At 55.5% G+C, this 22,117-nt stretch overlaps 9 protein-coding genes across 9 annotated transcripts; 7 read left to right on the top strand and 2 right to left on the bottom strand.

Moving 5' to 3' along the window:
• Positions 1-264: 264 nt before the first annotated feature.
• F5144DRAFT_552316 (mitochondrial 54S ribosomal protein bL32m) lies at positions 265-735 on the top strand (the record flags this gene model as incomplete). Its single annotated transcript, XM_066787732.1, has 2 exons — positions 265-637; positions 689-735. The coding sequence occupies 2 exons, from the start codon at positions 265-267 to the stop codon at positions 733-735; spliced, it is 420 nt and encodes a 139-aa protein (XP_066638452.1).
• Positions 736-878: 143 nt separating this feature from the next.
• On the top strand, positions 879-2,417 carry F5144DRAFT_500101 (WD40-repeat-containing domain protein; the record flags this gene model as incomplete). The annotated part of the gene is made up of 4 exons (XM_066786363.1): positions 879-911; positions 1,267-1,303; positions 1,401-1,961; positions 2,014-2,417. 4 exons carry the CDS (start codon positions 879-881, stop codon positions 2,415-2,417), a joined length of 1,035 nt encoding a protein of 344 aa, XP_066638451.1.
• Positions 2,418-3,329: 912 nt separating this feature from the next.
• Positions 3,330-4,055, top strand: F5144DRAFT_607397 (DNA polymerase delta, subunit 4-domain-containing protein; the record flags this gene model as incomplete). Its single annotated transcript, XM_066791554.1, has 2 exons — positions 3,330-3,806; positions 3,876-4,055. 2 exons carry the CDS (start codon positions 3,330-3,332, stop codon positions 4,053-4,055), a joined length of 657 nt encoding a protein of 218 aa, XP_066638450.1.
• Positions 4,056-4,258: 203 nt separating this feature from the next.
• On the bottom strand, positions 4,259-5,580 carry F5144DRAFT_499882 (uncharacterized protein; the record flags this gene model as incomplete). Its single annotated transcript, XM_066786351.1, has 4 exons — positions 4,259-4,431; positions 4,481-4,841; positions 4,922-5,076; positions 5,160-5,580. The coding sequence occupies 4 exons, from the start codon at positions 5,578-5,580 to the stop codon at positions 4,259-4,261; spliced, it is 1,110 nt and encodes a 369-aa protein (XP_066638449.1).
• Positions 5,581-6,208: 628 nt separating this feature from the next.
• Positions 6,209-9,365, top strand: F5144DRAFT_587876 (uncharacterized protein). The gene is made up of 5 exons (XM_066789871.1): positions 6,209-6,636; positions 6,920-7,090; positions 7,148-8,411; positions 8,466-8,550; positions 8,605-9,365. The coding sequence occupies exons 1-5, from the start codon at positions 6,490-6,492 to the stop codon at positions 8,912-8,914; spliced, it is 1,977 nt and encodes a 658-aa protein (XP_066638448.1). The 5' UTR covers positions 6,209-6,489; the 3' UTR covers positions 8,915-9,365.
• F5144DRAFT_406257 (uncharacterized protein) lies at positions 8,736-10,323 on the bottom strand. Its single transcript, XM_066784895.1, has 4 exons — positions 9,925-10,323; positions 9,538-9,787; positions 9,368-9,460; positions 8,736-9,168 (listed from the first exon to the last, which is right to left on the bottom strand). The coding sequence occupies exons 1-4, from the start codon at positions 10,186-10,188 to the stop codon at positions 9,020-9,022; spliced, it is 756 nt and encodes a 251-aa protein (XP_066638447.1). The 5' UTR covers positions 10,189-10,323; the 3' UTR covers positions 8,736-9,019.
• Position 10,324: 1 nt separating this feature from the next.
• Positions 10,325-12,840, top strand: F5144DRAFT_406275 (uncharacterized protein). Its single transcript, XM_066784896.1, has 4 exons — positions 10,325-10,824; positions 11,026-11,242; positions 11,304-12,589; positions 12,680-12,840. Exons 1-4 carry the CDS (start codon positions 10,698-10,700, stop codon positions 12,736-12,738), a joined length of 1,689 nt encoding a protein of 562 aa, XP_066638446.1. The 5' UTR covers positions 10,325-10,697; the 3' UTR covers positions 12,739-12,840.
• Positions 12,841-14,200: 1,360 nt separating this feature from the next.
• Positions 14,201-19,384, top strand: F5144DRAFT_406187 (uncharacterized protein). Its single transcript, XM_066784894.1, has 4 exons — positions 14,201-14,751; positions 14,814-16,903; positions 16,952-18,037; positions 18,087-19,384. Exons 1-4 carry the CDS (start codon positions 14,335-14,337, stop codon positions 19,198-19,200), a joined length of 4,707 nt encoding a protein of 1,568 aa, XP_066638445.1. The 5' UTR covers positions 14,201-14,334; the 3' UTR covers positions 19,201-19,384.
• Positions 19,385-19,956: 572 nt separating this feature from the next.
• F5144DRAFT_587868 (uncharacterized protein) lies at positions 19,957-20,818 on the top strand. Its single transcript, XM_066789870.1, has one exon. It carries the CDS (start codon positions 20,256-20,258, stop codon positions 20,808-20,810), a length of 555 nt encoding a protein of 184 aa, XP_066638444.1. The 5' UTR covers positions 19,957-20,255; the 3' UTR covers positions 20,811-20,818.
• The last annotated feature ends 1,299 nt before the right edge of the window (positions 20,819-22,117 follow it).

Raw genomic sequence — 22,117 nt, 5'->3', positions numbered from 1 at the left:
CCGAATTGGAGTGGACCGTGCCAGCCCTGCCCGCGGGCATGCTAAACTTTGAGATGCGTTCGACATATTTTTCTGCGTGACCAAGACGACGGCGAGATCCACTACGGCATCCGGCGAAGCGACGACGACAGGGCATGCAGAGGTCGCAAACTCAGCGGTAGAATTACAGCATTCGAGGAGTTCGATTGAACTTGGGTTTCCCGCCGGACGTACGATCGACCACTCGACCAGAAACCGAGCTCTCAGTCTCTCACACGGTTCAACATGGCGGCGTTGACAGCACCAGCCATGAGGATGGCCCCCTCCGGCTCCCTTCTCCCGAGGCTTCTAGCGCCCACGCTCTTCTCGACATCAAGGATACAACTCCATGTTCGGCAATTCTCGACCCCCTTATTCCCGTCCTTCGTCTTCGCCGTCCCCATCGGCTTCCAACTCGGGCTCCCGTCGTTGGGGTCAATTCTCGGAGATATTTGGGAATCCGTGCTCAGGGCAGTACCCAAGAAAAAGACATCACATATGAAGAAGAGGCACAGGCAAATGGCGGGCAAGGCGTTGAAGGATGTCAACTCGTTATGCAAGTGCCCTGCTTGCGGCGAGATCAAGCGGATGCATTATCTGTGCCCGAACTGCGCGAAAAGTAAGAGGGGACGGCTACGGGGTGAGGCTTTCCAGACTAACGAGTATGCAGAGCTCAATGAAATGATGAACAAGCAGGCTCGGGAGCAGGCGGATTGAAGCAGCGCATGTAAACGGTTTTAAGGACTACGTGGCTTGCGTTGCTCGACGGGAACTAGCGCCGGAGGTGTGTCCGTCAATTCATCGCCTAGACATTGTGTTGCAGGCGTTGACGAGATCTGGTGTACATGTACTGTAACAATATGAGCGGCTGGTTGTTGAGCAAGCCGCCTTTTGTCACCTGTGACAATTCCTGGCAACTCTGTGAGAGAGGAGAAAAAGATGAAACGCCCTCGCAGAAAAAGTGCTGGGTAATATTAGCAGCCCAAAGCATGTCCCACGAAACGCTCTTGTCAGTGTTGATGATTCCCAGGCAAATTGATAGCTTTCCTCTGACGTCTGAATAAACGGAATCTCGCTGCAACTACCCCACCATGGCTCCTGCAGCTGCTGTGCTGCGACCTTGCAAGCAACAGCTCGAATTCCCCAACACCAAACCACAACCGACCCAAAAATCCATCTATGGGCAGGTGACAATGGCAAGAGCACCCTCGAATCAGTACTGAAAGTGTCATTTCTAACATTGCCTAGTCGAAACAATACCTCACCGCCCACACGGTGGACGAAGGTACGCAGCGCAACCCCGCCATCCATCCCTTCATCCCCCCCTCCAACACCACAGCTCCCTCAACTAACGCAACCTTCCCCCCTCCCCCACCTCACAGCCCACCCAGCCGAGATCTTCTCCCTCGCCCCGACCCCAACCACCCTCCTCTCCGCCAGCGGCTCCTCCGCGCTACGCGTGCACAGCATCACCGACGCGACCTTCCCGCTGCAACAAACAATCCCCGACGCCCACAAGCTCGGCTGCCACCACGTGTGCACGGCGCGCGGCGGGGCCGGCACCGTCGCCGCGAGCGTCGGTTTCGGCGGCGAGATCAAGGTCTGGGCCTGTGGCGGCAAGCCCGGGGCGGAGGATGTGAAGGAGTGGCAACTGCAGTGGGAGCTGCCGCCATCTAAGACGGGGGGCGGTGATGTGTGGGCTGTGGCGTTGAGTGCGGATGAGGGGTATTTGGCGTGCACGACTAGTGATGGGCGCATTCATGTGTGGGATATTAATGGGCGGGAGAAGATCCAGACGTATGAGACGGGCGCTCGGGGTGGGGGGAGTTTTGCGATGGCGGTGGATTTGAGTCGGGATGGGCGGTTGACGGCGAGTGGTCATGAGAGTGGTGGGGTGTACGTGTTTAATAATGATGCGGGACGGATGGTGTATTCGCTTTCTGGTGAGTTGGTACTGGGGCTTGGTGGAGGTTGGGTTCGCTAACAAGGTGCTAGGTCTGGCGAAGCCGGTGAGAACGGTTGCGTTCTCCCCTGGTTGCAAACGTCTTGCGGCGGCGGGCAACGCGGGCGTCATCGCGATCTACGACATGGAGCACGGCGAGCACGTGGGCAACCTCACAACACCGAGTAGCAGGCCCGCGTGGATCACCTCGCTGGACTGGAACGACACCGGGGAGTACCTCCTGAGTGGGTCGCTTGATGGCAAGGTCAAGGTTTGGGACGTGGCACGCGGTGTTTGCGTTGCGACACACAGCGAGACGGACACGGCTCTCTGGAGTGTGAGGTGGCTGCCCAAGACAGAGCGGGCTTTGGGGCCGGGCATGGGCAAGAGCGAGATGTTTTGCGCTGCGGGCGCGAGCCGGAGCCTTGCATTTTACCGGGAAGCTACTGGGTCATGAGCATGAGAGGGAGATTTTGCTACCTTGCTGGGTGGATTGGGAGATCTCGACCTGGCATTTGCGAGGAACGGTGGCTCTGGACGGGGATAGAAAAAACGATGTTATAACGCTGAGCTAGACGACCCGAAAGAGAGCTCTATTTCCGCCCCCTGAACAACTGGGGACGACGAGCCACGTCCAGAAGCCCCTTGGAGGCGACAAAAGTCTTGCTGACAACATGCTTTATTGCACGAGCTTCGTCCTTGTCCCAGTCGGTGGTGGAAATTGCGTATCTAGGCAGGATACACTAACGAGCTCCGACTCGATATGACTCGAAAGCTCTGCCTTTTGAAATGCACCCCCGAGGGTTGGGACCATGAGATTCGGGAGGTTGGTTCGCTCGAAACTCGAAAAATAAACGATTTTCTACACTTATCAAGACAGCCACCGCTAATTTGAAGATAGCGTTCAGGCTTTGGGGAAGTAAAATCCATCGGACGATTCATTATTGGTGAACTGCCTTTGCAATCCCCGACTCAATTCTGGCTCAAGGGCTGAAACCGGAACCAAGTTTCGCCAGTCTTACTTCTTACGACTCTGGTCTTCACATAATGAAGTTAGTTACCTCCCTAACGCAAATGCGAGTGTCTGACTGCTAAGTTTGTTAGAGCGTCCAGTAAATCAGGTCACGTGAGTTGGCGCATCAACCGTGATAGGTACGTTGCCCCGCCAGCGGCTCGCAGTGTCTGGGCGTCCAGCCGTAATTCGCATTGCAAGCCTTGTCTGCTCGACCTCATTCAATCCATCTCCAATCCTGAATTGACCAGTTTTCGCCTTATTCGATCCAGCCTTACCTCTATCACCACATCAAGGAATTCCCACCCGAATAATTGCACTCTCCCTTTCACAAAACCACCTGACGTCACCGTCGCAATGGTCACCACTCGCAGATCAACCCGGTCGTCCACCGGCCCCGGCAAACAACAAACCCTCAGCTTCAAGCACAAAGTCACCAAAGCCATCCAGACCGGCAAAGAAGGCTACAAGTCCCCCTCCCGCGCGAAGGAGTACATCCCCGAACCGTCGCCAGAGCCCACCTCCCACAAGGACAAGGTAGCCAAAAAGCTCTTCCCGTCGGAGGAACACAACGAGGAGGACGCCGACGACGAAACCCCGACTTCCACCGACGACGACGAACAGCAGAAGGCCGTCCCCACCACAACAGCGGCGCAAGCCCAGCCCGATGCCGATGTCGCCAGGGCGGAGAAGATCAGCGACCGGGCGATCGAGCAGTACTGGAAGGAGATCGAGACCGGCCGCGAGGCGCGGGCGGTGCACAAGAAGCACACGCAGGGATTGACGACGGGCGAGAAGGTGCTGCGGTACTTTGATGTCAGCTCGCACTATGGGGTAGGTTTCACCGTTTGCCTTTTGCACGGTCGTGTTGTGTTGCTGGGAGAAAATGCTAATTGTTGATAGCCTTGCATTGGGATCGCGCGCCTCAAGCGCTGGCAGCGGGCGCAGAGGTTGGGTCTGAACCCGCCGCTTGAGGTGCTTGCCGTGTTGTTGAAGGAGGAGGCGAAGGGGAATGATGAGATCGAGAAGGCGCATATGGATGAGCTTCTCAACTCAGCGGCGGTTGGGTCAGTTGGGGCATGAGGCGGCGAGTGGGGGCGCCGCGCGGGATTTACAGGAATTGTACGATGGTCATGATTGCTTGCAGAGAGGAGTTTGGGAGTTGGGGAAAGGAACGATTTGTCTAATTTGCTTTTGGCCTCTAACCCTGGGGAATTGTCTAGCTTTATCCTTTGCCGTCGAACTGGCTAGAGATCAGTTCTTCTCAAATATCTAGCAAACACACTTCAATACCAGATGCTTCTTGTCTGGTGATGCGGGACAATCTCCTTTCCTGAGTCTTCCATTTCCTTCATCGTGTCGTACAGGAAGAAATCCAAGAGGATGGCGTTGATGTGAGTTTTGGGGTGTTGCCTAACAATCTCCCTGCGGAGCAATTCTACACACCAAATGCTACAAGCTGGAAAAAGTTAGCATACAGTCTCTATCCGGATAGCCGACACTCCTACCTCGTAGCTGCATTTCCCAGCTCCCTCCTTGCGGGATGTCCTTTTTATCTCGTATTGCGAGATCCAACGCGGGGCTGTAGTAAAGGCACCCCATATTGTGTAGGATCTGGGGCACGCGGTAGTCCGCAAACATGGTAATCTTGTCGATATCCCGGAACTCTCCGTAGTCCTCCCCCTCAAAGCAGGCCCAGAGGTCGGCAACCAGGATCTGTGCCCGTTTGAGGAAGCGAATTGGTTTCCGCCGCCCCTCAAAAGTGTGCTCATCGCGGAAACACTTGAAGTCCCGAGCTAGAATGTTGACCAAGCGGGCAGCGGATCCATCCGCCGCGTCCACCAAGTTTATGGGGTGGCACTGGTATTTCTGGGCGACATGTTAGATTTCGACCCGCAAGAGGAGGACACACTCCTAACAACAATTCTCTCGACAAACTGACAACATACTTCGTACAGCACCTGCCCAGCCTCACGCAAGCAGGCTAGCCGCTCCGCCAACAACGGCATCTCCTCGTCAGTGCACGATCTGAAAACCTTCTTCAGGACGTCCAAGGTGCATTCCTCTTCATTCTGCCAAAAATGCGGGTCCGTAATGGGAATGCCTTTGTAAATATGCCAATTAGGGTCTCATTCAACTTCCGACAGGGATACTGTACAAACACAACGGACATCATCGTTGACCTACCTTCTTCTATCGCCCGTTGCATCGCAGCCACCAAACTCCAGTACCCCGTCCACCGTTTGCCGCGGTACTCGACCGCAAACCGCTCCGCCCCGGACTTCTCCGACCAAAAGGAAAAGTTCAGCAGATCCATGGTAAAGACAAAGGCGACGGTGTCCTCGTCCCCAATGTCGAACCGGTCGGGGTGCAGCTCGTGGTCCGACCAAGAGGCGAGCGAGAACTGCTTCTGCTGCATCTGCGCGTAGATGACGGCGGCCGCGTTCTTGCACGAGCGCATGTCCAGGGCAACGTCGATGGAGTTGTCGTAGACATACTCTGCCCCCTCGAGCACGCCTGTCTCGGGCTCCTCGTTGAGGTTGAGCTTGCCCTGCAGGTGCTGCCGGAGGAGGGCGAGCAGCTCGAGATCGGGCTCGTCGTCTGACATTTTGGGATGGCTAGAGCGTGGAAGGGGGGTTGTGGATAGAAATCGAGAACAGGAAGTTGGTTGGGTGTGGGAAATGGTGGATGAGTCTTTGTGTCAAACGGGGCAAATAGTGAGAGCTGGAATTGTTGAAAAGGGGGAACGTGCACCGAGATTTCACAATCTCTGCACAAATTTGGCCACGTCGAAGAAAGGTCATGGTGTCATGTCATATTATTTGTTCTCCAGATCATTCCGAGCATACTATGCCTAAGTTTGAAATCATTAATAAATCGGATATCATCTCGTATGCACAAGGGCTCGCAGGCTGCTGCGGATGTTCATGTTCCCCGACAGATTGAGACTTGCATCTGAACTTGCCCACATTCAAGGTTGAGGCGACTGATGGAGTGGATCCGAATATGGCAGGGCGGCCAATAGGAAAGTTACCAACCTGACTGGGGATCCAATTCGATGGATGGAAGTCAACGGAAGTTTCAAAATGCCTGGTGGCGCCAAGTACGCCGCTCGGGGTAAAGAGAACGGGGGATACTGAGACAGGATAGATAAGGCACCTTAGATAGAGAGGTTGCACAAAGAGTTTCTGTTTTAAACTCACCTCAATTGAGCTCCTTCCTTGGTATCCGTTCAATGTTGGTGGGGCTCGCGCTCGGACCAACCTCTCTCAACCAACCCGTCGCGCTGTGGTTGCCGCGTTGACCCACTCACTCTTTGAATGCGACAAGCTGCCTGGTTCTTGATGCGACAAACCACCACGACAAGGCTCTCAAGGCCCAAGCCAATTCTTCACCCCTTTTGACCACACTCTCTCGATGGCTTTACCATAGGGTACTGGCCTTAGTGTGCAACCCGCGGTCTACTTTCCAGACCCTCTTCTTTCTTCCTGCCCCTCCGCCGGGGGATTATTGCATCATGGATCCAACGCTCGCCATCGACGGCAACGCAGCCTTAGTTGCGCCGCTTGCCCCAGTTGTGCCAGTCATGGCGCTACCCTCACTGACTCGCGACAGTTTTAATTCGCAATCGCTGGGTCGCGGTTTGAACGCGCATGTTAAACAGGTGGGTACCCAAAAGTCAATGGCTTCGTTCGTCGTGCACCCATCCCATCATCCACAGCTTCGCTGCGAGGGTAACCCCTCCATCTTCTACAACCTACCAAACCCCCAACAATCTGTTCCTCTTCCTCCCGGGCATCAATCGCTTTTCGCATCATTACCCGTCGTATCCGTACACCTTTTACTGCCTACCCGGTTGTTTCTTCACCTTGTCTGATCGCATACCCTCCCCCGAGATGTCTGACACGGAACCCAGCCCAGTGCCGGAACTAACCCAGATAAAACAGTCGCGAGTGTTGATGGTTGGCGCCGGCGGCATTGGATGCGAACTACTCAAAAACCTTGTTCTTACCGGCTTCGGAGAGGTTCACGTCGTTGACCTCGACACAATCGACCTCAGCAACCTCAACCGACAGTTCCTCTTCCGCCAAGAGCATATCAAGAAGTCGAAGGCATTGGTATGGACCCCACAATTGTTGAGCAGGCCGGGCTTGGATTAACGAGTGCGGTATTAGGTCGCAAAGGAAGTTGCCGAAAAGTTTAATCCGGCAGTCAAGATCGTCGCCCATCATGCCAACATCAAAGACGCCGAGTTCAGTATCGGGTGGTTTAGCAGCTTCAGAATAGTGTTCAACGCGCTGGACAACCTCGAGGCGCGGCGCCATGTCAACAAGATGTGCCTGGCCGCCGACGTGCCTCTGATCGAGAGCGGGACCACCGGTTTTAATGGCCAGGTCCAGGTCATCAAGAAGGGCGTCACGGCGTGCTACGACTGTTCACCAAAGGAGACACCCAAGTCATTCCCCGTCTGTACCATCCGCAGCACCCCGAGCCAACCGATCCACTGCATCGTCTGGGGCAAGAGCTATCTTTTGAACGAGATCTTTGGGACAAGCGAGGACGAATCGGCCTTTGACCACTCATCGGATGCCGAGAACGCGCAAGAGATTGCGGAACTGAAGCGCGAGTCGGAAGCGCTACGGAGAATCCGCGAATCAGTCGGCAGTCCCGAATTCCACGAGATGCTTTTCAACAAGGTTTTCAACACCGATATCGTTCGGCTGCGGTCAATGGAGGATATGTGGAAGTCGAGGAAACCGCCGGAGCCGCTCGACTACCAAGAGCTGTTGGAGAAGGCCAAGGAAGCGCTAGCGTCCAAGGAAGCCGTCTTGAAGGATGACCAGAAGGTCTGGTCGCTGGAAGAGAACTTGGTCGTGTTGAACGACAGCCTAGATCGGCTGAGCAGACGAGTCCTCGACATGAAGAATACGGGGGATGGTCCTGCGGACGCGATCATCGCCTTTGACAAGGATGATGAGGACACGCTCGATTTTGTCGCCGCAAGCGCAAATATCAGGTCGACGTTGTTCGGCATCGACCGCAAGTCCAAGTTTGACATTAAGCAGATGGCCGGCAACATCATCCCGGCTATCGCAACGACCAATGCCATTGTAGCCGGTCTCTGCGTCCTTGAGGCGTTCAAGGTGCTGAAGGGTGAGTATGACCGGGCGAGAGAGGTGTTCCTGACGCCATTCGCGCCCGCCCGTCTCTTGGCATCAGACAAGTCTCGGGAACCCAACCCAGATTGCCCGGTCTGCAGCGTTTTCCAAACTCGGGCCTATGTCGACTTGTCGAGGGCAACACTCAACGACCTCGTGGAGGACTTCTTGAAGCTCCAGTTGGGGTATGGGGAGAAGGAAATTTCCGTTAGCAATGAAGTGGGCATCCTGTATGACCCCGATGAGACGGACAATCTCGGCAAGAAGCTGAGCGAGCTTGGTAAGCGCAACAAGTTTAACGGCACAACATTTCAGGTCTGACATTGTCATCTAGGTATCAAGCCGGATTCCTTCTTGACTATCACGGACGAAGACGACGAGAATCCGTACGTCAACGTGGTGGTCGCCATTCAAGAAGCGTATGTTTCCCATTACCCACATCCTTGCATCCCCCCCTGCTAATTCCCCGATAGCAAGGAACCCCTTGACGACAAGCCCATTAGAGGCATCTCCTCAGAAGAGGTCAAGATCCCGACCAAGCCAAAGAAAACACCCGCGCCAGAGGCCAATGGCCAGAATGGACATGGCATCGAAAACGGTAGCAGACCGCAGAGCGAAGGCGTATCCGAGGTGGTACCGGCGAAACGCCCACACCCAGAAGACTCGGAGGATATCGCAGTCGTTAAGAAGGCAAAGACGGTGGCGTCGACCGCGGGTAAGGATGATGACATTGTTGTCCTCGACCATCCCGCCGGGGGTGCCATCGTCATTGACGACGACTGAGACCTCGTGGAGTGCTGAGGTGGCATAAAATCTAGTAGCTGCCGATACCGTAATAGGGCGGCAGTTCGGGCGTTCGTCTTTTTTTTTTTATTCTCGCCACTCCCCTCAGACGGCACTTAACCCGCCATCCAGGTTGAGGATGCAGTTATTGGCATACTCGTTTTTGGCGAGGAAGGCGACCGCATCGGCGATCTCGCTTGCGGTCCCGAAGCGCCCCAGAGGAATCTTTTTTTGGAGTTCTTTATTCGCGAGGCCTTTAGCATGGCGACGGCGATGGCATGTGAGGATTAGCTTGGAGCAATGTATGGATGGAAAATTGGCTGGGGCGTTCTCATAGCGGCGGGGGATGCCGTTGCTCATTTACGAGCTTGAAGCCAGAAGGGCAAAGCCGATGGCTTATGTTGTGAAGCAATGTAGGGATTTACAGGAGAAATGAGAAACATGAGAACATACCCTCGGTCATATCGGTTTCAATGTACCCAGGCACCACGGCATTGACGCGGATGCCATGCTGGGCGAGTTCGAGAGAGAGCGCGGTTGTTAAGCCTGATCATCGGCCTGTAAGTGTGTGCCCTCCCATGTTCAGAGAATTAGTTGGAGGTGAAACAGCAGCGTTGCCATACCTAGCTGGCCCGCCTTGGTAGCAGCATAAACGGATGTCCCAATGACTGCCTTGTGCGCCAGTAAACTCGAGATATTGATGATGCAGCCGCCACGACGCCGGGCCGCCATCTGCTTGGCGACCGTCTTGCACCCAAATATAACGCCGCGCAGGTTGCTCGCTAGTAGATTTTGGATGACCTCTTGACTGGTCCGGAGGAGCAGAGAAGCCTGTGACTCGCCGGCGCAATTAACCAGGTAGTCAATTTCCTTCTACAATACCGAAGGATTAGCATCACTCTTGTCACGAGTCTTTGTCTCTCAACCTCAGCCTAGGATGCAATACGATAACTAAAACGAAACCGCCGGAGTGAAATGTGAGTGCACTGACTAGGTAAATAGACACGTACATTCTCCTTCACTAGCCCCTCCCACTCCTTCCCCTCCCCCACATCCAAGCAGTGTATGCCGTGAGACTGGGGTATTTGAAGACCCCGCGGCTCTCCGGTTGTCTCATGAAGCCTTGCGAGGGACTGCTCGAGCTTAGATCTTGTTCGGCCAGCTAACACAACGCTAGCGCCCTCTTTGGCAAACCGTGACGCGATGGCGAAACCGATGCCGCCCGAGGCTCCGGTGATGACGGCTTTTTTGCCTGCTAACGCGTATGACGCCATGGTTGGAAGCCAAATCTCAATTTGTTGCTTGCTCTCTTACATGATATTCCACATGTAAAAGTGCTTCGAATCGTAGCAAACATCCACCGAATGCTACGTTGAGCAGGGGTTCCAATGGGGAACAGGGATGGTTTTTCTAGGGTCAGCCAGTTGAGAGGAGTGGGCCGAAGCCGAACCCTTTTGGCTCGGAACTTCCATGGCCCACCCTTCCACAGCGCCACGAGTGCCCACTGCCAGATGGTGCAGACGACGCCAAGACGAAAGACCAATCACGCTGGATTTCGTGGGTGGCCGCCTTCGAGGTTGGACGATCTGAACAGGCGTCTCCCGGTTGCCACGGACCGAGTTTTCTTATCTCCCTCACCTCCCGGAGTCGCGCGGATCACGTCAATGTCTCACGGCTACCATCGCACCGAAACCCGAACGATTGCCTGCCTGCCGCTGAGGAAACCGGTCATTCCCGGGGCAGAATTGGTGAGCACCACCTGCCTCGGCACGGCTCCGATCTCATGAATCCACCCGACCGCAGCGCTGCCTCCAGCGCAGTGCTCGTCAACGGCACCTCGACGCCTGCGATTGTCGAAGGAAAGGGACAGAATGGCGTAGTTGATGCCGGATTAAAGAACCAGCACCACTGTATGTCCCCGCGTTGCGTCAATTGAGCGCCCAGATACCCATCGACAGACAGCCGAGCCCTTATCATCACCCCTCGCGAACCCCCTGATTGCCCCGCCTCGAATCCCTTGTTCGACCTGAGCAACTGAGCAACTTGGAGCAACAAAAAGCTCTTGCTGAGCACGCACATCCGCGGGCAATGGCGCTGACAACCACGACTAGACAAGCGAGCACTCCCGAAATGGCGGTACGACCTGCGCCAGGCCCTGTTGCCCATCGTGCGGTGGGAGACGCCCTACCTAGCCTCCTTCCAGAGCATGGTACGCACGCCCGCCCTCGATAGCTACTTTGCCATCACGGCCAACCTCGGCACACATACCTTCTTCATGGTCGGGCTGCCGATCCTCTTCTGGTTCGGCTTCCGCGAGTTCGCAAAGGGGTAGGGAATCAAGCCGACGAGACCACGAGTATACCAGCGCTGACAAGACCTCCTTACCTAGACTCGTCCACATCCTAGCTTGCGGCGTCTTCTTCACCGGCTTCATTAAAGACATGTGCTCGCTTCCGCGCCCATTATCACCACCTCTCCAACGAATCACCATGTCCGGCTCGGCCGCCCTCGAATACGGCTTCCCCTCAACACACTCCGCCAACGCAGTCTCGGTCGCCGTCTACGCCGTCCTTATGCTCCACCGCGAAACCAACCCCTTCTCCCCCTCGACCACCCTCGCACTCGAAGGCCTCGCTTATTTCTACGCCCTCTCCATCGTCATCGGCCGCCTGTACTGCGGCATGCACGGGTTCGCCGACGTCATCATCGGCTCGCTCATGGGCGCCGCCATCTCGCTCGTCGAGTTCTACTACGCCCCGGGCCTCGAAGCCTGGCTCTACAACAGCGAATACCTCGCACCCTTGATCATCGCCCTCGTAATCATCGTGCTCGTGCGCGTGCACCCCGAACCCGCCGACGACTGCCCCTGCTTCGACGACAGCGTCGCCTTCGCGGGCGTCATGATCGGTCTGGAACTCGGCATGTGGCGCTTCGCGCGCTACTCCAGCATCGCCCCCGTCTACAACGGACCCAACGCGACCTTCGACCTAGCCGCACTGGGGTGGCAGCGCGCGGTAGCGCGCCTCGTCTTCGGCGTCGGCATGATCTTCGCCTGGCGCGAGGTCATGAAACCCGCCCTGCTGCGCTTCCTGCCGCATCTCTACCGCGTCATCGAGACCCACGGCCTCTCGCTGCCGCGCCGGTTTTTCGTCCCCGCCTCCGAGTACAAGGACGTGCCCCTGCATGTCCGTGACGATAATGTCCTGCCCAACGTCAGCGACCTGCCTAAGCTGGTGCGCAGTTTCCGCGGGCCTGGTAGGGGTAGATCCGTGAGTATCGGCCCGCAGAGCGCGGCCGATGCGTACGAGACGCTGGCGTACCGCGAGCGGAGGCGGAGGGAGAGTTTGGGGAGTGATGCTGGTGCTGTTGGTGGCGGGTTGAAGGGGCGGGAGAGTGTGAACGGGTTGAGGGAGAAGGCGGTTGTGGATGGGGAGTGCTCGCAGGCTTCGGGCGTGCAGAGTAGTAGTGGTGGTGGGAGGCTGGCGGAGTTTGAGAGGATGATGGGGACGGGGAAGGTGGTCACAGCGGACCCGGCTGCGGCGGATGGTGCGCCGGGGACTGAGCTGTACCTGGGGCAGCAGGATGAGTTGGGCGAGAAAGAGGTCTTCTCGAAGCTGGTGAAGCCCAGGGTCAGGTATGATGTTGAGGTGGTGACCAAGTTGGTGGTTTATGCCGGTACGTTCCGTCTCTTCTTCCCCTCCCCGTTTTTTTCTCTTGGCGGTTTCTGGCGGGGCACTTTTGCTGACAAGTCACACGCACATACAGGCATTGCGTGGTTGGCAGTGGACGGCGGCCTTCTTGCCTTTGAGGCGGTCGGCCTCTAGGTCTAGGTGTATGATGATAAAGGATGCCTTTTTGTGTTGTATCTACAGTTCTTTTCTTGTTCGCTTCTTTTGGTGGCTTGATTGGTGCTGGATTTTGCACCTCGCTGCCTCGATAATGAATCACCATTTTTTCCGATAACGTCGCCGTGGTTGATTGGACGCTGGTTTGTGTTCCGTTCTTGGGTTGCTTTTGGGAGTAAAGGTATGGCGGATCTGGGTAGAAGCAAGAATCTGGCGGATCTGGGGAAGGGGATGCTCGTACGATTCCCGAGGCCGGCCCGGGCGGAGCCTCCTGCAAGTCATCGGGAAGCTCATCGATCCCCCGCACGGCACCTGTACCCCGGTGATGCCCGGCTCAGGGGCAGCCGGCTCGTGTTTGGTCTAACAGATCTTATCTAATCTGGAGTGAACCCGATTTGCGGCTGCCATCGCCCAGCTGCTGCGGGTTCGACCCTTAGCTTTTGATTTCATTGCGAATCGGGGATTTCATTGTTGATTCGATCTGAGGTTCTTTGAAGTCAAAAATATTCCCTGGCCTTTTTCTTTATGGCCACTTTTCGGTCCCTGAGCATCTCCAACTCCAGCCTCCCACTCTGGTGCTTTCAATGACTGTAATACACTACTGCAAACCCCATTCACCTAGTTATCCGCATCCGTTCTTCCAAGACGTAAAAGTATGTACAAGCAAGAAAGTACGGGCATTTTTCTATCTAGTGATGTTGTCCTCAACTTCGAGAATTGTCTGACATCATCAACTCACCTCATCAAGTCACCCCTCTTCATTTTCCGAGCAGCGCGGGCCGTTGGGGATCGGATCAAATGACTCCTGTCAAGAAGCCAAATCCCTTGTTGCCAGGGGGAAACGAAGTCGCAGAGCTTGCCATGACGTTCGGTGGGTGCCGAGTGCTCCGCGATTCAACCGGCCCAAGCAGCCAATCGCATGGGTGGATTTGTGGAGGACCGTGCAGCAGCTCTGCCTGGTCAGGCCTAGCGCTGCTTGGATTTAACGACGCATGTGGCGAGAACCCTGGAGTGTTTGCGCCTGCCATCTCCCTTCCATTCAACCCGACAACTTGAAAGTGACTTCAAATCCGATCTCGAGTCACACAACCGCGACCACCTTTCGAATTCGAGGGCGCTACTAAAAATTGGACAGTTATTTTTGTCTTCGCCGTTGAACTCCAAACCGACATTACCGCGCAACCAAGGCGATTTTCGCAGTGGTTTTATGGCCAGTGCTTTGCCCGCTGAAACCAGCCGTCACAGCGCTTTTCCCGTTCGGTGTCCGCCCGCATTTCCCCTTTGCGCAAGTCCTTCTAGGGAGTGATCAGCCCAGATTCCTTCCAAGTCGACCCATCGGCAAGCTGCCCAGGGCCCGTCTATTCCAGCCCCCGCCTACAATCCAAACGACGAAACCTCGGGGCTGCCGAATCCAAGTCCTAATTTTTCACCTGCCTTCCCCAACTCGGCATTTGCGACGCTCGGCGCTCCGTCGATCTGTCGCACGACAACCCGGCTCTCGGCTTATTTCAACATCGCACTTCGACATTATCGTCATCCCAACCGCAAAATAGGACGCATGTAGCGCCCGGTACAATGTCCATCGAAGCGATTGGCGCTTCGGCGCCCGCCGTGGCCATGGACGTCGAACTGCCTGCCGTCAGCCCCAAGCCGGTCGCCCTGCATTCCCCGCCAGATAGCCACAACGCCGTTGATGCCGACGGTAGCGATTCGGAACTCAGCGACCTCGATGAAGTCGCCGGCAAGCTGGATGATGTTCTCGGGGACGAATTCCGGAACGAATTCCAAGATGAGGTCAAAACCGAGCCGAAAGAAGAAAAGCCCGAAGACACGCCCCAGGACACGACCCAGGAACCGCCCAAGGCAGAGCCCGAGTCCGAACCACAACCCCCGCCGGTGGAAGATATTGGCGAGGTTCTTCCCGATCACTGGTCTGGCACCGTGCCCGTGTTTAAGCCGACCATGAAGCAGTTCAAGGACTTCAAACTCTTTGTATGTTGGCGCATCCCCGATTGCAATCCAATCCCGCCAAGACACTAACAAATGGAATCCAGATGGAGAAGGTCGACAAGTATGGCATGAAATCTGGCATCATCAAGATCATTGCGCCTGATGAGTGGAAGAAGTCTCTGCCGCCGGTAGACGACTTGATCAAGCAAATCCGGGTTCGAGAGCCTATCAAGCAAGAAATCATGGGCTCCAACGGAACCTATCGACAAGTCAACATCCTTCACCAACGTTCCTACAACCTGCCACAATGGAGACAGCTCTGCGATCAAAGCGAGCATCAGCCCCCCGCGAGGCGAGGCGAGCGCCGTGCAAATTCGGATAGAAGGGCTGCTGCCAAGTCCCGTGCTGCCGCTGAAGCAAGCACCCGATCTACCGCGAAATCGACCCCGCCCAAGAAACGAGGCGGGGGAAGGGTCACTCGAAGATCGGCGAGGCATGCCAAAGAAGAGACTGAAGAGCCAGAGGATCGCCCGATGACGCCCGTGTCACCGGCCCCCGAAAAGGAGGTGTTAAAGTCCGTGGAGGCGGAATCGGGCATCGGGGACGAGGATTACGAAGAAGAAGAGGATGGTCCTCCGGTGGTACGAAGAATGGGGCTTTCCAGACAAACAAAGCAGAAAACTCAATCAGTGTCGGCTCGCCGGAAGTACATGCGCCGCGAAGGCTCCGCTATGATAGACGAAGCTGCGTTCAAGGACTGGGATTACCAGATGGATGTCTCTGATTTTACGCCGGAGCGCTGCGAGGAATTGGAAAAAACTTACTGGAAGACGCTGACCTACGCGCCGCCACTGTATGGAGCAGATCTTCCTGGCACGCTGTTCGGCGATTCGGTCGAGAACTGGAACCTGAACAACTTGCCCAATCTCCTCGATGTTCTCGGTACGAAGGTTCCCGGTGTCAACACCGCGTACCTCTATCTCGGCATGTGGAAGGCAACCTTTGCTTGGCATTTGGAAGATGTCGACCTTTACAGCATCAACTACCTCCACTTTGGCGCCCCAAAACAGTGGTACAGCATTTCCCAGGCCGACGCTCGGAGGTTCGAAGCCGCCATGAAAAACATCTGGCCCACTGATGCGAAGGCGTGCGACCAGTTCCTCAGACACAAAGGGTTCCTCATTTCGCCGTCGCACCTAAAGCAAAACTACAACATCACAGTCAACAAATGCGTGTCATACCCGGGCGAGTTTGTTGTCACATACCCATACGGCTACCATTCTGGATACAACCTGGGATACAACTGTGCCGAGGCGGTCAACTTCGCTTTGGACAGCTGGTTGCCGATGGGAAGGATCGCAAAAAAGTGCCAGTGCGCCCAGGCACAAGACAGTGTTTGGGTCGACGTCTACGAAATCGAGCGCAAGCTCCGTGGGGAAGAAACTGAGTACGAAGAGACGGACGAGGAGGACGAAGAAGACGATGACGATGACCAAGACACTGGTCTTCCGAGCCCTCCTTCTAGCCACACGGTCAGAGTCAAAGGCCCCGGCCGAAAACGCAAAAGGGGTGCCAACGACAAGGAGCCGCGAGTCAAGACCAAGAAGATTCGTCTCCGTCTCAAGTCGCATGTTGAGCCGCCCTGTTGTCTTTGTCCTAGCGATATCCCCGGGGCCGAAATCATGCCCACGGACGATGGTCGCAAGGCCCATCGCATGTGTGCGCTCTACCTACCGGAAACATACATCGAGACGGTGGATGGCAACGAGATCATTGCGAACGTCGCTGCTATTGACAAGGCCCGCTTGGAGCTCAAGTGTCTCTACTGCCGGTCCAAAAAGGGCGCATGCTTCCAATGCTCTCAAAAGAAATGCCCGAGATCTTACCACGCCACATGTGCTGCAGCAGCAGGTGTTTTCGTGGAGGAAGAGGAAGTCCCGGTATTCGGCGAAGACGGGACGGAATACAAAGAGCAGGCGTTCGAATTTAGCTGCCGGTTCCACCGAACTAAGAGAGACCGAAAGGCAGACGGGGATGCTCTTGAAAACAACGCCCAGCTCCGCGAGGCCGCAAAGGTGCTCAAGAAGAACGACATATGCCAACTACAGTACTACCGTGGAGAAATATTTGCGGGTGTGGTGTTGGAGAACCGCCACGACGAGGAGACATTCCTCCTCGACATCATTCCCAATGGGTACGTCTTACCAGATAAATTAGGCGGACTTGGACTGACAATCAGCAGTGACCGGGTCGAAGTCGAATGGAAGTGGCTGCTTCTGCCCGATCCGGCAGACTTCCGTCTTCCCAAGGCATCGGCCAATGCTATCCCCATGCCGACCTGTAGGAAGGCACAAAAGGAGATCAACGCCAAACGGGCTGTCGATGAAGCGCCAAGAAAGGACGATGAGTTTGCTCCTGGGTTTACTTGGGCCGAGTTCCATGCCGGCGAGCCCCTCAAGAACCCGACGCAGATCAAGATCGACTTCACCAAGGAGAACCAGGTCTGGCATTACCTGGGAAAGACATCTACCGAGGCAAAGGCCCAATACACCGAGGATCCGTCACGGCCGCGACACAATCCCAAGGGCAATTTCCTGGACACTATACCAAAGCCACCACCTCCGGTACGAATGCCAATGGCTCATCAGGCGAGGCAGCTCGTACCTGGGACGTACCCGGGCTACCCCGGCTATCCGGGCGCCAATGGGGTGTTGTCAAATGCCGGAACTGGCAAGCCACAGAAGCCCTACGTCTACAAACCCCGGAATCCGGTTGGGCCAACCCACGGCCAATATGGTGCTCAGTTTACTTCGCACACATTTTCTGTCAACACACCCTCACCGTCCCCAGCGTTGCAGCAGTTTCAGCCTTCTCACCCGTCTCAGATGACATCCCGGCCACCACAGCCAACATTCCATAGTCATGTGTTTCCTCAACATCCTCAGCAACATCCTGAGCAGCAACGTATGCAGCACCACATGCAACAGCAATCTTCGCTTCTGGTGAAGCAATACCAACCACCAGCATCGGACCCCCAACGCAAGGGTTCCTCGGCACTGTATTCGCCGGATCGGTTTGCGCCCATCGGAGGTAGTAATGGATTCCCGAAGCTTCCTGGCTTATCCTGGCCCCCTGCTCACATGAAATCAGGGCAATCTGTTCAGCCTCAGTCAAGAGCCTGGCCTTCGCCAGCAGGCGCGGCTGCTCCGATGACGTCGTCAGCCTTGAAATCCCCGAGTGTTAGCAACCCGCAGCCTGGAGGAGTAGGAGGACAGCCATACGTCAGCGCGTACCAGAAGTACGCCTTTTTCCAGGTCAATCACAATAGGTAAGCCTTCGAGTTCTTAAGTTGTAGAGCAATGCTAACACGCCAGTAGGGACTCGTCGAGGTACCGGACCCCCTACGGCCAGTGGGGCGGCTTCACAAACGGGTACGAAGGAAACCTCCGAGACTTCCTAGTCAAGGCACAAAAGGCTTTATCTGGAGGTGGCAGTTCGTCTGGAGGTGGCAGTAAAGGTCCGATCAAGCAGGTGCCTGCCTCGCTGCTTCAGCCCTTGCGGCCACGTGTCGATGCCTCTCCAACGAACGCACCTCCGTATGCGCAGATTCTCCCCCGACCGCCCGCCCCGCAAGCCAAACCCCAACACATAGCGCCAGGCGCTCCTCAAAGACCGCAATATCAGGTATCGCAGTATCATAGCCATGGGTACCCAGCCCAACCTAGGCATGACGCTCAGGCGTTCGATCTGAGGCAACCTAACGCAGGGCCGCTGCACCCTGCCACCCGACCGCAATACGGTGCGCCACAGCCGCAACACGGGGGCCAGCCTGGCCACCACGTCTGGCAAGCGGCACCACAACCCCCCTCACACACATCATCACAGCCGGCGCACACACCGATACAAGGGAAGCCGCAGTTTACAAAACAGAGCCATAGCCCGATTCCGTTGCCGCCGTATGTGAGGCAGATGGCGACAGCGTCGCCGGTGGCTCCCAAGCAGCCGGCTCCAGGCCGTACTCCTGAGCAAGGGGCCCCACACATGGCACCCAAAGACTCGTTGAAGACCCCACCAGCAACAACACGGCCCCTGTCGGGAGCCGGGGCGGCCCCGACGCCAGCCCCAAACTTGCAGCCACAACGAAACCTACCGCAACAGGGTCAATGGGCACCGCCTAGTAGTGGCCAAGTGGGCTCAACGGCGGCCCCTAGATGGGCACCGCAGGGTGCAATGCCGACTCCAAGCCCAACTAGCCAACAACCACAAAACAGCTCGGGCTGGGCACCACCACCCCAATCCCAGCCACAGCCGGTTCCGCAGGGGGGCGCTGTCTCCTCAGCAGCAGCCGGCACGGAGGACAATTCCGCACTAGTAGAGAAGATGATGATGAACCTCAGGAGGGCAAGCCAGAACTTTGGCAAGCTCGAGCAAGGCAAGAGTTTGGCTGAGCAGCCGAGCCAGGCGCAGACCCCTGCTGAGAGCCAGCCTTGAACAGCGGTGCAAGCTCGAGCTCAGTGTTAGGCGTAATGATATATTATGCCAACGATTTACATTCACTCTTCGGCGAATATGGCGTCGCTACGGAATGGCTAGGCTTGGGATTCAAGCGTGGGATATATCCTTTTCGTTTTTTGGCGTTGGCAAATGGGCGGGTATCAAGGGGGCCAACTACCATTTCTCGGCTTTTTTGGTGTCGTGCTGCCCAGTTATGTATCAACACTCGCAGTATAGATAGCCTCACCCCGTGCCTCCGATACGCGGAGCATCACGAGGAAACCATAGCAAATATTGTACGTTACATAGATGCACTGCCCTTGTGAGATTGTGGGAGATGGTTCTGGACACCAGTTCTGCTCACCATGCCGGGAAAGGCTGGCTCGAGGCTGGCTCGGCTGGCAATAGCTGGCAGACTATTTTATGCGCTTCTCATGCAACCTCAGCCACGGGGTCAAATGTGCAAGGGTGTTCCATCGCCAGCCTTCCAACATATCAGTCGAGGAATGGGCCCAGATCCAGGCTGAACCTGGACAAGCTTGAAAGTTAAAACAGATGTGGAACCCGACGACTTGCAACGGCGCAGAACGGCTGCGGCGCGTGGGGCCAATGGGCCGAAGATGGAGGGCGGGGACCGGTGGCGGCTGGCTGTGCGGGTTCAGGGGCTGCCGGATGTGACGTCAGTCTACGTCCTGCGACACGAGCTTTTGTCTCTGGCTTCCGATTTCTTGATTTTGATGGAAGGGATGGGCTGGTATAATTCACTGTCGTCATTCTAGATCTGAGTCGGCCGTTTAGTACTTGTATCGCGCGTTATTCGTCTCCGGGTGTCCCATCTATCTATCTATCCAACCATTGCTACCGTGACCAAACCCAAGTCATCTAAAGTCGAACACAAGTGTTAGCGATTACGCTGTATCCCCACCCAAAACCATAACACTTATCATCACATCAACCACAACTTGAACATAACATCATCACCAACAACTACCACCAATCTATAAACCACCAAAACCCAAACCAAACCAACCCCCCCCAAAACCAAACCAACCATGCCCACCGCACTCGGCCTCACCACCGACAAATCCCCGCACGCCCAAAAACCCAGCAGCGGCGACGGCCCGCACGTCTCCTCCTCCACCACCATGGGCTCCAACGCACGCCTCGACACCATCTCCAAGCGCAACCACGCGGCCGCGCGCGAAATGGAAACCCTCCTCTGGCGCGCCCTCTGCGACGAGCCCGAATCACTACGCGAGTATCTCGCCCACGACTGCGTCATGATCAACCCGCTGCTGGCGCCGCGGGGCAGCTGCCAGCCGCTGAGCAAGGACACGCAGCCGAGCGTGGTGGATGTGTTGCAGGCGGGGGCGGGGAATAAGTTTCAGGGGTTCAGGTTTCATGGCGAGCCGTTGGTGGTGGAGGTGGATTTGATGGCGGTGGCGTTGGTGTATAAGATTAGTTTGTTTCGGAGGGGGAGGAAGGGGGTGAGGGAGGTGGTGGCCAGTGTGGGCAGTACGTGGAGGCAGACGGCGGGGGCGGATTGGTTGTTGGTGCAGTTTCATGTGGCGTATGCGGATGATGATGAGGAGGAGGAGGAGGATTAAGGGGGGTTTGGTGAGGGTGGGAAAGGGGTGGTGTGTTGGGATTTTTGGCCGGTATGGTAGCGGGGTGGTGTGATAAAGTGGTTTTACTATTGTTGACTGGGTTTGGGTGGGTGGGCAGCTGAGCTTTTTGGTTTAAATATAGCTTTGGATATGGGCTGCTCTATCATCTTTAATGCGCTAGTTATATTGATATTCACTCTTTAGTATTTTGGCAGCACTTGAATCACCTTCATAGGTAACCTCCTAATGCACTGGCGACTAAGCTCGCGGTGTTATAAGTCGAAATTGAAACATGAAATGTGTGTCTAGTTGACTAATACTACCCCAGGGAACCGGGGGTGGTTTCATAGCTTGTGAATTCAGACGCTGTGTGTCATTCGGTATGTTATGTTATTCGGTATGCTGTTGGAGGTCTGTTATTTAGTGTGTTTGTGGAAGATGACGGAAAAACTCCAAGTCATCAAGGGTAGCAAAGAAAACACCAGGCCGAGTCAACAATGCTTATATTGGTAACTACAAGAGCAGACAACATCAGTCGATAGAAAATGGCTAGCACGCGGCAGATAGAGACCATATATCTTCCCGCCTTTTTGACGCCTTGACATCCTACGCCATTCAGAGATAAATACAGACATGGCCCCTGTACCTGAGCAGTTGGCCGTGGTCAAGTAGTTGCTCTGTGACTCTGGTTTTCAGAATCGACAGCCAAGTCCATGAGGATACTGCTGAAGCGTCTGAAGATGTCGGGCCACTCTTCTAGTAACCCCGATTCCGCTATTCTAGCATGTTTGGAATTCATCACGTTACTAACTTCTAGTCATCGCGGAAGAATGAAGCCCGCATGTCTTCGTCGTAACGTCAGTGTCTTTGTAAAATATATGTGGGCGAACGTATCGTACATAGGCAATAGCCTGTTGGTAATGCCCGTCTTTCGACTTTTGTCGTCAGAAAAGTTGGGCAGTTATTCCCTTACCCAAGATAACCGCCCAAGATAACTAAGTCTAGTGAGCGAGAGTACCGTTGATCTCAGCCGGTGGTTCGGCTCATAGCAAGTGTAGAACGGTCGATGAAGAGGACGGTGTGCGGTCAGCTTGCTGACTGGAACCATTGAGGTGGGTCAGCACGTAATGCTGTCGGCAGCAACAAATAGATCATTGGGTAACTTACCCAACCACCGCTCCCATCTTTTAAGACTGACTTGATCCGTCAGAGTTACTCGATGTTGACCAAGCAGAAGTAAGCCGGTAGAATACAGTGGTTGAGTTCACTCGTCTCTTAGAATTTGTGACGCTTGGTCTGGTGCATGC

The sequence above is a fragment of the Chaetomium tenue genome (genome assembly GCF_020726465.1).
Source record: "Chaetomium tenue strain MPI-SDFR-AT-0079 chromosome Unknown F5144scaffold_8, whole genome shotgun sequence".
Taxonomy (NCBI): domain Eukaryota; kingdom Fungi; phylum Ascomycota; class Sordariomycetes; order Sordariales; family Chaetomiaceae; genus Chaetomium; species Chaetomium tenue.
Note: the sequence above shows the minus strand (reverse complement) of the source record. Positions and strands in the feature narration are given on the sequence as shown.

Coding starts and splice junctions, on each gene's coding strand:
- F5144DRAFT_587876 (XM_066789871.1), top strand. CDS start 6,490: ATGGATCCAACGCTCGCCATCGACGGCAACGCAGCCTTAGTTGCGCCG. Junction 7,091..7,147: donor TCAAGAAGTCGAAGGCATTG/GTATGGACCCCA, acceptor GTGCGGTATTAG/GTCGCAAAGGAAGTTGCCGA. Junction 8,551..8,604: donor GTGGTCGCCATTCAAGAAGC/GTATGTTTCCCA, acceptor ATTCCCCGATAG/CAAGGAACCCCTTGACGACA.
- F5144DRAFT_587868 (XM_066789870.1), top strand. CDS start 20,256: ATGCCCACCGCACTCGGCCTCACCACCGACAAATCCCCGCACGCCCAA.
- F5144DRAFT_406187 (XM_066784894.1), top strand. CDS start 14,335: ATGTCCATCGAAGCGATTGGCGCTTCGGCGCCCGCCGTGGCCATGGAC. Junction 14,752..14,813: donor TCAAGGACTTCAAACTCTTT/GTATGTTGGCGC, acceptor AATGGAATCCAG/ATGGAGAAGGTCGACAAGTA. Junction 16,904..16,951: donor CTCGACATCATTCCCAATGG/GTACGTCTTACC, acceptor GACAATCAGCAG/TGACCGGGTCGAAGTCGAAT.
- F5144DRAFT_406275 (XM_066784896.1), top strand. CDS start 10,698: ATGAATCCACCCGACCGCAGCGCTGCCTCCAGCGCAGTGCTCGTCAAC. Junction 10,825..11,025: donor ATTAAAGAACCAGCACCACT/GTATGTCCCCGC, acceptor AACCACGACTAG/ACAAGCGAGCACTCCCGAAA. Junction 12,590..12,679: donor CAAGTTGGTGGTTTATGCCG/GTACGTTCCGTC, acceptor ACGCACATACAG/GCATTGCGTGGTTGGCAGTG.
- F5144DRAFT_406257 (XM_066784895.1), bottom strand. CDS start 10,188: ATGGCGTCATACGCGTTAGCAGGCAAAAAAGCCGTCATCACCGGAGCC. Junction 9,461..9,537: donor TACCAAGGCGGGCCAGCTAG/GTATGGCAACGC, acceptor GCCGATGATCAG/GCTTAACAACCGCGCTCTCT. Junction 9,169..9,367: donor TGAAACCGATATGACCGAGG/GTATGTTCTCAT, acceptor GCCATGCTAAAG/GCCTCGCGAATAAAGAACTC.